General features: G+C 38.6%; 1 protein-coding gene across 4 annotated transcripts in view; it reads left to right on the top strand.

Annotated features, from left to right (window-relative positions):
- ARHGAP28 (Rho GTPase activating protein 28) overlaps positions 1-13274 on the top strand; it is a 192612-nt gene that overhangs the window by 89444 nt on the left and 89894 nt on the right. For all 4 annotated transcript variants that reach the window (XM_050767460.1, XM_050767461.1, XM_050767462.1 and 1 more), the window contains exon 2: positions 12097-12299. In XM_050767460.1, coding sequence (XP_050623417.1) covers positions 12097-12299 — 203 coding nt within the window. The remainder of the gene's footprint in view (positions 1-12096; positions 12300-13274) is intronic.

A 13274-nucleotide genomic window follows, 5' to 3' on the forward strand; every position in this document is an offset into this window, starting at 1 on the left:
GAAATGCAAGATCTTACTTCTCTATGTCATTAATGTTTTTAAAAATTGGATGAAAGTTCAGCAGATTTGCTCACAACAGAGTCTATTCAAGGAATGACTGTCATGATGAATGCTGGCCAGTGGTAGAGCAAGGCAGTAACATTACTGGAAAATGAGTGGACAGGAAGGCTTAGGAGGGAAACCTTCCTGATTTGGGTTATTCCTCTTAGAAAGAGCTTCACCTGACTAAGATGACAGAAAATAAATTACTCTCTATGCCCATGGCATCAGCTATTGATCAGAGATTTATAGTTTTTTGTCTGCTGTCAGGGATTAGATGCTGAGCTCCTTAAAGCCATTCACCTCGACTGTGGAAGAGCTTCAGAGATACTGATGACAAGAACCCCACCGTGTGAAGTGTCAGCCAGTATACAATTACTTATTTGATTCTCTTTTGACAGAACTTACAACTCTTGTCTTTCTAACATTCATGTTGACCATGGACATTCAGATTACTGATCTGTGCCTTTCTTTGTCATGCAGTGAGAGGGATTTTGAGGATCCTAATTATGACTGTTGTTTTCATGGCATTTTTAGACAGCATGAAGTGCTCTGACTGCTGGCTTTGTGGTTTTCTCAAGGAATTTATCTGATGATGAACAGTGTTTTGAGTAAACTGGAGAGGGTGAGGTAGAGAACTAATGTCAAATGCTTTCATTTGGGTGGACGATGATTATTGTCAATGATGTGAATAAGAAGAATGTGGATTTAGAATGTATTGTATTTTAACCTGGCAATAACACTTTGGAAATATCTCTACCTACCACAGGGAAAGCTGAGTACAATGGAAGTCTTAGCTTCTTCCTTGAATTTCTTCCTAAAATAGAAGACATGAATTACTGACACTATTTCAAGAAACTCCCGTGCATTCTAATAGGTCAACCAATGGGTAAACTTAAATTGTCATTAATGTTTAATAGTGAATAGTGCTGATACACTCCTTTTAGATCACATATACAGCAGTTGCTTTTTAATGTATAGTATCTCTCTGTATACAGCTTACATAGTCAGTGTATTTGGTCTGCTACACCTGCCAATTTTATTGGCTCACTTTCAAATTTTTAGGGAGTTTTACATGTATTTTTAAACATCCATATATTTTATGATACTTTTGCATATAGCTCTCTTTGATCTTTAATAAAACTTTTGGCTGGGGATGTATTTCTCAACATATTTTATGGTAAAAAATATACGCAATTTGATAACTTATTTTGTCGTATGCTTTTCAGAAATACATTAAGGGAACAAAGAGGGTAATCTCTAATATAAAAGTGTGAAACTTTATTTTTTTTAAGTGAGTGAAGAATATAAAGTATAAATAGGCAGGAGACGGGTGATGGGGGAAAGAGTGTGGAATTAGGGGACCAAATTTGTAGTTCCATTTCTCAATAATTAGCTGTGTCATTTTGGACAACTGACTGCCCCTCTCAGATTTATTTTTCATATCTATAAATGTGGTGGTTTATTCAGGCATTTCTGAAATTCCCTCTCAATCAGAGGATCTCCCTCTCAAACAGAGGATCTCCAATCCTGGAATCCTCTGTTTCATTGGAAACCCTAGTTATGGCTTTCCAGTTCAAAGCTGTTTATGTGGAACTTAGGAAGCAGCCTTCTCAAAGTCAGCCAATGACAACTGATGGAGCAAAAGGTGGTTATTCTCCAGGGGACCCTACAGAGTTAAAACCGTCATGGGGTGAGTCTTAAGAGTGGAAAAAGCGTGTTGTGAAAGAAGAAGAATGAGGAAGGTTGATACACCTTCATTCAAAGGGCCAACTCACCCCTCATAGAATTTAGTAAGTTTGTGCTTGTGTTTCACCGTGGACTTTGTACGGAATAGTTTGAAGCTGAGCTGAAGTGAGTGCCCATGAGGAAGAAAGCCAGTCCCACTCAGGGAAAGCCTTGTGAAGCTGGACCAAGCTCTGTAAATCCCATCCACCCAAGAATGCCCACATGGGACACCAAGCAGTTCGAGATTGCTGGATAATACCCTTGACCTTGTGATTCTTTTCTGCTGTTATTGAATTTTTGGAGCTGAAGTGAGAAAACAGACAAAAGAAACTGAAAAGCAATACGAGGATACTATCAAGCAGAGTTTACACAGTTCCTGACTGAACATTAATGACATGGTAATAATGGCAATAATGGAGACCAGAGATTTGGAAGAAAGAGAGACTAAATGGCTGTATTCCAGCAAATACATCACAGCATCAGAGAGGCAGGAGGGAGCTAGAAAGTCAAGGTAAATTCTTAGATGATGCTGGAATGGGGGGCTCACTTTTAATCACTTTGAAAGCCATACATAGTAGTGCTAGCTGCAGCAGGCCCCTCAAAACTACGTGATCAAAATATATACTGCAATTTGACATTAAGCAATAGAGAGAACATGTAACTTACTTTTGATATAAAAAGACAATTTTTAAAAAGACGTTTGTCCAGATTACTTGGTGAAGTATAAATTCAGAAGCACAGAACATAGAGTTTACCAAGACTCTTAGAGTGACATGTCGCTGAATGGACAATGGGTAGAATGTTAGTAAAGAGCCAGAAAAAGCTTATTTTTGCTTATATTCTCTTTTATAGATTCCTTCCTGAGTAGCCCCTAATTGGATAAAAAATATGAGCCTCTGAGCAATGATTAGATGGCACCAAACTAGTTCTCTACTCATAACCTCAATTTATCTTTGAGGATAATGTGTTAAGAGTCACTTGTGGGATTGACTGAGTGTTACCAAAATAAATATGTATGTCAAGCTTATAAATTGCATATTAGTTTTAACACAGACAGAACATAAAACATTCACATTTAGTGATTTACTTTGCCTGCAAAGCAGACATTTTAGCCTGTCCTTATGTAGATGATTATTAGCTGAACAGGGAGCAAGATCATTTCCCACCTCTGACTATTAGCCTTTGCTAAAGGCAACCAGTAACCTGTCATAGAAGTGTCTCTAAATCTTTCTCAACCCATGACCCTTTTGGAAAGCTTTTGCCTTTCCTTAAGAATATTTGAAATCTCAAAGCACTTTTAATTATCAAAATTTAAAAAAAAATTAAAGCAGGGGTAATTCTCATACATTTTAAAATTGAGATATAATTCATGTAACATAAAATCTACTCCTTTAAAGTGTACAGTTCAGTGATTTTTAGTATATTCACAAAGTTGACATATCACCACTGACTAATATTAGAACATAGTTATCACCCTTCTACCTATTAGCAGTCACTCTCCATCTCTACCTCCCTCAGACAAAGATGGGGAAATTTAAGAAACAGATTATATTTCAATTTGTCATATATAACACACACACATATATAATTTCTGTACAGGCATACCTCAATATATTGTGGGTTTGGTTTTAGACCTCTGCAATAAAGCTAATGAATTTTTGGTTGGAAGTTGTTCATTCTTCCATTGCCACCGTTCCCATTACTTGCATAGTGCTGTACTCAGAAGTTATCCATAAATGCCTAACAACTTAATTACTGATGTGAATGTCATTGGTTTTTTTTTAAAAAAAAAGAAAGAAAGAAAGAAAGAAAGAATCCAACCCTCCATATTCCCTGCTGTGTAAGTAAAGATTTGTTGGCTGTTTTAAGCCTTCCCAATCTACAAACACATTTTTCTGTATCCTTTGCTGGCAACAGAGAGGTTGAGGCAGACCTGTTTACCTGTTGATGAATAGCTTTGGTCGCTTTCTTCTTTTCCCCTAAGAGAGATGATACCAGCCAGGCAAGTAACAGACAGAGAAAACTGATGGGATGGCAGAAAGATAGAAAAAGAGAGTTGGGAGCCTGGGAATGAAGGCAGAAACCCCTTCTGTGTTCTTGATCCTGTTAGTCTGAAACTATGGCTTCTTTTTATCGTTATTGCCTTTCAAGTGCTTTTTTGCAGGACATGCAAGTTGAGTTGTTTATAAACATGTTAGAATCCAAAGATTACTGAGAAGCCAGAGCATAAGAAACAAGGGATTTGTCCTCTTCCTCTATCTGAATGGCCTCCTGAGGAAGCTAAAAGGGCAGACAGCTGTGGAACTGGACTGTGCCAGGGTCTATGCCAGAAAGTCAGTGGTTTCTTTTGAAAAAGCCCTGCTACAGGCTTACTGTAATCAATATCCACGGGAATTTCTCCAGGGGTCCACACCGCGCTGCCACCAGCATCATTCAACGGCAGTGACAAATAATGGAGAACTCAGTCTTTCTCTTCTCTAGTAGAGGGAAGGCGAAATCTTTGGTTTTGGTATAGTCTTCCCAAAGCTCGTGGAATCTGTTCAGTTTGAGAGCAACGTGAAGATATTCCCTGTACATGTAGGTGGGGATATTTTCAGCAGGAAGTTTAACTCCATAATGTATTGATCAAAGCCAGACCAAGACATGGGGTTAGGCTGATAATCTGGTAGCCCTTACAATTGAGAATCATTGTGTGAAGGCCAGGTGTGGTGGCTCACACCTGTAATCCCAGCACTTTGGGAGGCCGAGGCAGGAGAATTGCTTGAACTCAGGAGTTCAAGATTAGTCTGGGTAACCCAACAAGACCTCATCTGTACTAAAAACAAAAAATTAGCCAGATGTGGTGGTGCACCCCTGTGGTCCCAGCTACGTGGGAGGCTGAGGCAGGGGGATCTCTTGAGTCTAGAAGATTGAGGCTGCAGGTAGCTATGATCGCACCACTGCACTCCAGCCTGGTTGACAGAGACCCTGTCTCGAAAAAAAGTCAGGAGTTCAAGACCAGCCTGGCCAACATGGTGAAACCCCGTCTCTACTAAAAATACAAAAATTAGCTGGGCATGGTGGCGCGTGCCTGTAATCCCAGCTACTCGGGAGGCTGAGGCAGGAGAATAGATTGAACTGGGACCTGGGAGACAGAGGTTTCAGTGAGCCGAGATCGTGCCACTGCACTCCAGCCTGAGCTACAGAGCGAGACTCTGTTCCAAAAAAAAAAAAAAAAAAAAAAAAAAAAACAAGAAGAGAGAATTGTTAGATGCCACCCACCTTAGGAGGCAGATTGTGTGGACTATAAATTGTTACTTGAATATTTCCCTCAGTGGGGTACACAGGGTGTCCCATCTCACTCTGCCCCAAATGACTTATTAAAGGATTCCTTCTAATCATCCGTTAGGAATGATTTTGGCTGCAAATAACAAACATAACTAAGATGAAAGTAGTTTTAAAAAATAGGCATTTATTTTTCTCACATTTCTGGAAGTCCAGAGATAGGCAGCATCTGGTGTTATTTCCAAAACTCAGTAATATCAAGGCCAATTGCTACAATTTCTTGACTTTTCTCATAATGGACAAGGTGGCTACTGCAGCATTCCAAGGAGGGAGAAGGAGAAAGAGAAAGGGGTGGCACCTACATCAGTAAAACAAAGGATTTCACTGAAACCCTGGAGAAGACTTTTACTTATGTGACTTTGGCCAGAATTGTGTCAGATGGCCACTTCTGGGCCAGGGGAGTTGGGACAACAGGGTTGGGAACGGAATTGGGTCAGAGAGCAATTCTGACAAATACAGTTTTATTTATCTCATGATATTTGTAGGGATATTTTTATGTACCTGTTATATTTTAGCACCTGTGATAGCCACACCCTAAATCTAGCTCTGAACATGCTATCAAATTAATTAAATTGTAGCAATCACTAACACATGGGTTGACTATGTGACCGGCATTTTACGTATATTAATTCACTCCTCGTAACAGCCCCTCGAAGTGCATGTGATTAATATCCCCATTTTGCTGTTTAGGAAATGGAGTCACAGAGGTTCAGTAGTTTGTTCAAGATTATAGAGCTGTAGCCTGCATTCAAACCTGTGCTAGCTGGCTTCAGAGTTTTTGTCTAAATCACCACACTACATCACTTCTCTGCTATAAAAATATTTACAGCTATAAGCAGTTACACAAATACCTGAGGGGGCTTTTGAAATTAAGAACAATTACAGGAGGGAGAGCATTTGGACCGGATGGGGAAAGGTTGACTTCCTGTCCTGGATCCACTGACGCTAGTCATTCATTCGGCAAGTATTTCTGCGTTGTTTTCCTTTGCCACACACTGTGTTAAGAAGACAAACATGGTTCCTCTATATTCTAGTGGGGAAAATAGACCCCCCAAAACAAAGCAAGCAAATGAGTGAATGAAGTGTTTATTATTAATGAATGAGAAGCAGGGAGCACCGAGAGCTGACACAGTGAATAACTGGAGGAATGCTACATTAGAGTGGCCTGGAAAGGACCCCCCAAGAGGTGCCATTTATGTTGCGAGCTGAGTGATGAGAAGCATCTTGCTGCAGAAATCGCTTGGGGAGAAAGAAGGTTCCAGGAAGAAAGAACAGAAAGTAAATTTCCTAAGGGAAGAAAGACCTTGGCTTTTTACAGAAACTGAGGAAAGATTAGCGTGCCCAGTGCTAATGCTGTGGGAGAGTGATGTAAGGTGAGGCTAGCAAAGAAGTTTGAGGACAGGAGGTGCTGAGCCTTGAAGTCACAGAACAGAATTCACATTTACTTATAACTGCAAGGGGAAGCTATGTGTCCCCACTTTACTCCCAGTAACTCTCTCCATTGCTGTGCAATGAGACATATGATACTGGCTTTGGCTACTCCATGGGGTGCATATAAGGATCAAATGATGTAATGTGGATGATAGTAACTCGTTACGTATAAACTTCTCCATAAAATAACAGATAATAAAGGCCTATAGAGTATTTCATAGTAAGAAGTCTGTCTTTTAAAAATATTTTTTGGAATATACTCAACAACTAAACTTGTGGTTACACAGAGCAAGCTGTGCATAAACAAATGCAACTTTTAAAAATATCTGTTATGTTTACAATGTTTTGTGGGAGTTCCGCTACCAGTTAGGATGTAGATTAGTTTGTGACAGACTATCGTTCCCACTGTAGCAGCTAGAGAAAAAAAAGAATAAATATAAAAATCTGTATTTTAAAAACTATATTGAAGAGCTGTGGATACAAAGAAGTCTAAAGGAGCCAAGTTCCAGGGAAGAAGAACTCTTGTGACGTGAGCAGAGCCGAGTGGTCATTACCTCCCTGGGCATGTCTGCTTCCTGAGTTTCTGCACTTCTGGGCCAAAGGTCACACCTGTCTAGGTGGAGGGACTCTACTGGGGCGAGAAGACACCAGTGGAGCTGTTAATGGCTGCCTGCACTAGCACAAGAGATTGGAGTTTGTAGAAGCTCCAAATGCAGAGCTAGTTCTCCCTAGTGAACAACTCTACCCCTTGGGATTTTTGCTGGGAGCCCTGGCAGTACAGGATCCCAGCAACACAGGGGACCAAGCTGTATAGCAGAGAGAGATCTCTGTAGTCCCATGGTGTTTATCCCAAAACCCTTTTAGCAGGAGGGACCTGTAGTACACACAGGACAGATTTCCCCCTTGAAGCATTTCAAACCAGAGATAGATGAAAACTAAAGTAAATTGCAACTCAGCCCAGACCCAGCTCAACTCCTGATTGGATTGACATGCTCTGTCTCTCACTCCATCTACCAAATAGAGGAAAACCTTTCCCTTTCTGGGGGAAACCTGTATTTACTCCAGCTTTCTAGAGTTCTTTTAAAAACAACATTGCCATCTAATAAAAAGTTATGAAATACGTGAAGAAGAAGGAAAACATGACCTATAAACAATTGGTTGATTTTAAATCAATATTTAATCAGACACATTCACAGCACAGATATTGATGTTAACAGATAAGATCTTTCAAATAACAATTACAATTATAATATGTTATAGAAATTAGAGGATAGATGGACAAAAAATTGATAAAAATGTGGATAATGTCAACGGAGAAACTGAATCTCTAAAAAGAACTAATTGGGTATTCTTGATATGAAAAAATACAATATTGGAAGTGAAGTATTCATTGGAAGACTTAGCTGACTGAACACAGTAGAAGTGAGGAAAAATGAAGACAGGGCAATAGAAGTTTTTTAACTGAAGCACAGAGAGAGTTGGGGGAGAGAAGCAAAGCAGATTATGAAGGACATTTGGGGCAACATCAAACAGCCTGACAGTATGTTATTGGAGTTCCAGGAGAGGAGAGAGGAAAAGTGACAGAAGACATACTGGAAGAGAAAATGGATATGGATATATTCCAAAATTGATGAAAGACATTAGCCCACAGATTGAAGCTCAGTAAACCTCAATCAGAATTGAGAACTACACTCAAATTGCTAAAAGCGAAAGATAAAGATAAAATCTATTATGAGCAGATAGAACAGATACTATATTTAAAAAAACATCAGTAAGAATTGTAACTGACTCTCATCAGAATCAATAGACTCAACAATGAATGACTTCTTTAAAAGAATTTAAACAAAAACTGCTATCCTAGAGTTCTATGCCCAGGAAAAAATATTTGTCAAAAATGGAAATAAGTTAAAAACATATTCAGAAATAAAGTTGAGGGAATTTGTTGTCAGCAGATCCACAGCACAAGAAATGTTAAGGAATGAGAGAGAAAATGCTCAAGGAAGTTCTCAAAACTGAAGAGAAAGGATCTGTTGTGGAAACACAGATATGTAGGAAGGAATGAAAAACTCTAGAAAAGATAAATATAAAAGACCATGTATTTCGTTTTTCAAAAAACTTACTATTTTAAAGCAACAACGATAATAACTGTTGGGGGATGTAAACATGTGAGAAAGGAACATAGATGGCAACAGTAATATAAAGGGTAGAGGGAGAATTATATTCTGTAAGATATTTACACTGTTGTGAAGTTATAAAATACTAATTCCATATGAATAGTAATAAAGTTCTCTGGTATCTACTAAAATATAGTATAAGTTATGACTAAAAAGTCAATGGAAGAAAAAATAGAATAATAAAATCTTTCTTTAATGCCACTTTGAATTTACGATAGTTATCATACACTTAAAATTTAATTCTAAACCTTGTGGTGTTTTTCCAACAAAAGTTTCTGTCTAACACAATTGCATTCAATTTGTCATGTAATATTTTCCTAGTATTGTTTGGGAATAAAAAGGCACAAACAGCTAATGAAGCCTAAACTCCCTTTTTTCCTAATATGGTGAGGTATGAAGCTGCCCATTAAGGCTCATCAAACTGTTGGATGGGCCTGAGGGTCAAAATTACGTAATGTTTCAAGAGTGGAAATTCATGGTTCCTTCTCCACCCTGGGGTGAAGGAGAAATATTTGTATCTCTAACCAAAAATGTGAGAGCTCTTCCAAGTGCTCTTATCCCCAAAAATGCTGTCTGACTTCTTTGCCAAAAAAAAGTTGATCATTGTGATTAAAGGATTCTTTGGGTGGACTATTTCAGAAGGAACCAGTGTGTTACTCAGCTGCTCATGACCAATAATATTTCACATCTGTTCTCCCTGTCCCCAGCAGAGTTTTATGAAGCTCTCTTCCCTGAGATTCCATTAGTATACCCTTTGCATGAATAAGAAACAAATGTACTATAATTGAAATATCATTATTAGCCCTAAATCTATCTTCCCCATGTCTTCTGTGATTTACCTATTATTTCACAAATTTCTTACTTATTCAAATATTTTCAGTGTTTGGGTATATCTGCTTGTTTGCTTAATTTCTAAGATCTATGATAGTATCCAGGTGCAGCCATTGAAGTAGTATTACCGTATTGGCTTGAAAAAAAAATGTCTGCATGTTTTTGAGTCAGGAAAACAAAGCAGTTTATAGAACAATATCAGTATGATACAGATGGGAGGAAAAGACCTTCTATTTTTGCTTTATACAATTGTATATTAGACATATACGCTTATACTGCATTATAATTTTAAAAATATGGTCCATGTCTACTATTAAGACTATCTTTTTTTTATAAGTCAAGCATATTTATTTTTTAAAGGAATTAACCTAAAAAATCTAGAACTAAGAAAAGTGTTAGATATCCGTATACTCTTTCTGAGTCTGGTACATGGAGGGCAGGAGGCTGATTGCATTTTTAAAAGAAGTAGGTGTTTATATACTAGTACTCTGAATTTGTTAGTGGTTTTCAGTATTAGTCGTATTGCAAAAGGAAGAAGTCTTCAAAGCCTACAAATAATAAAATTAGTAATAACAGTCTTAGTATCTTGTCGATTTTATAGGTATTTCACCTGCTAGAATGTGTCTTGACTTGTTGAACTATAAAGAATACGGTGAAAATTATCACCCAGTTATCAAACAAAACTGCCTAAAATTCTTATTCCACAACACATAAAAAATAAAAGTAGATATTTCATATTTTCCTGAAATGTTTTAGTTTAAAAAATAAATTGGCTATCTTGCTGTTCAGTTAATGTTCAAAACTAGAACTACAGTCAGATACTATGAAACGATCAATGATAAAATTCCAGAAATTGCTACTAAATTTAGATGCAATTTAGAAATCCAGGAGGATTCCTAGATGTGTACAGCTTATGAGCAAATGGAAATTTTGGGGTATTATCATGGAAACATTATTTTGCCTCTCTTTAGGTACTCTCGTGAATATAATGTGCTTTACATTAGCCATGGCTAAATTTGATAACAATCCACTGCTGCTCTGCATGTCAAAAATATAATTGTCCTAAGTCATCATAAAACCCACAGTGGACGTTACTGTGCCATTGGCCTGGTTACCTCTTTCCACCTGGGAGCTCTTGAGTGAAACAGCCCATACATTGCTTAAGAGTTAGTTTTGGTCTTTTTGTCCAATTCCACTTGAACCCAAAGAGAAGAAGGCAAGCTTGGAGGAGGTTCTTTGAAAGGAGTTGCAAACCCACACCAACACGAAGTCCTCATTCCTCCCCACCCCATCCCACTCCTCCCCACCCCATCCCACTCCTCCCCACCCCATCCCACTCCTCCCCACCCCATCCCACTCCTATCCCCTGGAAGTAGCCATTCTACTTTCTGTCTATGAATTTGACTACTTAGCACCACAAATAAATGAAATCATTTGTCTTTTTGTGAGTGGCTTTTCCACTTAGCACAATGTCTTCAAGTTTCATCCATGTTGTTTATTGTGTCAGAATTTCCTTCCTTTATACACATTTTGCTTGTCCATTCATCCATTGATAGCACTTGGGTTGCTTCTAACTTTTGGCTCTTGGAAGTGGCCAATAGCCAAAACGCTATTACATGAATGCTCTTAGCATGGATGTACAAATATTCCTTTGAGTTCCTGCTCTCAATTCTTTTGAGTATATACCCAGCAGTGGAATTGCTGGGTCTCATGTTGGCTCTATTTTTAATTTTTTGAGGCACTGCCATACTGTTTTCCATTGAAAGCTTCCCCATTTTACATTCTCGCCAACAGTGCACAAGGGTTGCAATTTCTCTACATGTTCACCAACACTTGTTATTTTCTGTTTTTTGTTTGTTTGTTTGTTTAATAATAACCACCCTAATGGGTGTGAGCAGCAACTCTTATGCCCTTCTCTGCCTTCACCATAGATAATATACATAAACAAACTTTTACTGTGCATATTTTGACTAGTGTAAGCAACTTTGCATTTTATGAGTGTTTAAAAATTATTAAAAACATTTTCATGTTAATTCCTATATGGCCACGGAGTCATTATAAAGTACAGAGAATTTTTTAGCCAGGTGTGGTGGCTTATGCCTGTAATCCAGCACTTTGGGAGGCTGAGGCAGGCGGATCACAAGGTCAGCAGTTCAAGACCAGCCTGGCCAACATGGTGAAACCCCATCTCTACTAAAAATATAAAAATTAGCTGGGTGTGGTGGTGGGTGCCTGTATTCCCAGCTACTCGGGAGGCGGAAGCAGGAGAATCCCTTGAACCCAGCAGGCGGAGCTTGCAGTGAGCCAAGATCACACCACTGTACTCCATCCAGCCTGGGCAACAGAGCGAGACTCTGTCTCAAAAAATAATTTTAAAAAATTATACAGTATAGAGAATTTTTTTAAAAGGGCCACGACTGAGTGGAGATTATTCCCTCAAACCCATCTCTACCATGGTAATTCCACTTCTCCATTTAATTTAAACTTAATTAAACTTAAATTCAATTTTGTGACTTTATAACATAAAAGCATAAAAAGTTTTTATTCATAGATATTATTCTTTCCTCAGAAAATCCATTCCTCGCTGCCGAAGAATTAACAGGATGCTCTCCAATGAATCCCTCCATCCTCCTGCCTTCAGCCGTTCCAACTCAGAAGCCTCCGTAGACAGCGCCTCCATGGAGGATTTCTGGCGGGAAATAGAAAGTATTAAAGAGAGCAGCATGGGAGGGCAAGAAGAGCCACCACCAGCTGAGGTCACACCTGCGGATGGTAAGATACTGGATTTGTCTTCCTAAATGCTGACTGGCTGTCTCTCCTGCCCTCTCTTACTCTGTTCATAGGCAGAAATCATCCCACCAGTAGTTTAACCAATGAATCAACAGCATCTGGCATATTGATGATCTACTCCCACTGATTGGTTTATATTACTGTACTGGCTCAGGGTGGCTTTTATCCCAGGTGACATGGCCCGAGGAGGGCTGGACCTCAACAAAAATACACATTGATGCCTTCTATACCGCTACTGAGGGATGCTGTGCCTATCTATTGCTTTGATTCATTACCATCAAGCAGATTGAGTATTCTAATTCCGACAGCTTTTACATTTGTCTACTCATTTGTTATTATTAATTAGAGTAATTAATACCTGACTATTAATTACTATTAACTAGAGAGAGAGGAATTTTAGCAGTATAATTGTGAAGAAGAAAAATTTGACTTTAAAGCATTTACTGGTATTACTATATTAGATTGTCTTGTATTCCACCAAATAAAAGACATGTTGTTGTTTTTCCAACTTTTATTTTAGATGCACAAGGGGTACATGTGCGGGTGTCTTACATGGTTATATTGCACTCAGGTAGCGAGCATAGTACCTGGTAGGTAGTTTTTTGACCCATTCCTCTTTACCTACCTCAGCGCTCTAGTAGTCCACAGTGTCTCTTGTTCCCATGTTTATGTTCGTGCGTGCTTAGTGTTTAGCACCCGCTTACAAGTGAGAACATGCAGTATTTAGTTTTCCCTTCCTGTGTTAATTTGTTTAGGATTATGGCCACCAGTTCCATTCTCATTGCTGCAAAGGACATGATTTCACTCTTTTTTATGGCTACATAGTATCCCATCTTGTATATATACCACATTTTCTTTATCCAGTCCTCCAATGACGGGTAGCTAGGTGGATTCCATGTCTTTGCAGTTGTGAATAGCATGGCAATGAAGATACAAGTGCATGTGTCTTTTTAGTAC

Source organism: Macaca thibetana, chromosome 18, assembly GCF_024542745.1.
Source record: "Macaca thibetana thibetana isolate TM-01 chromosome 18, ASM2454274v1, whole genome shotgun sequence".
NCBI classification, from domain to species: domain Eukaryota; kingdom Metazoa; phylum Chordata; class Mammalia; order Primates; family Cercopithecidae; genus Macaca; species Macaca thibetana.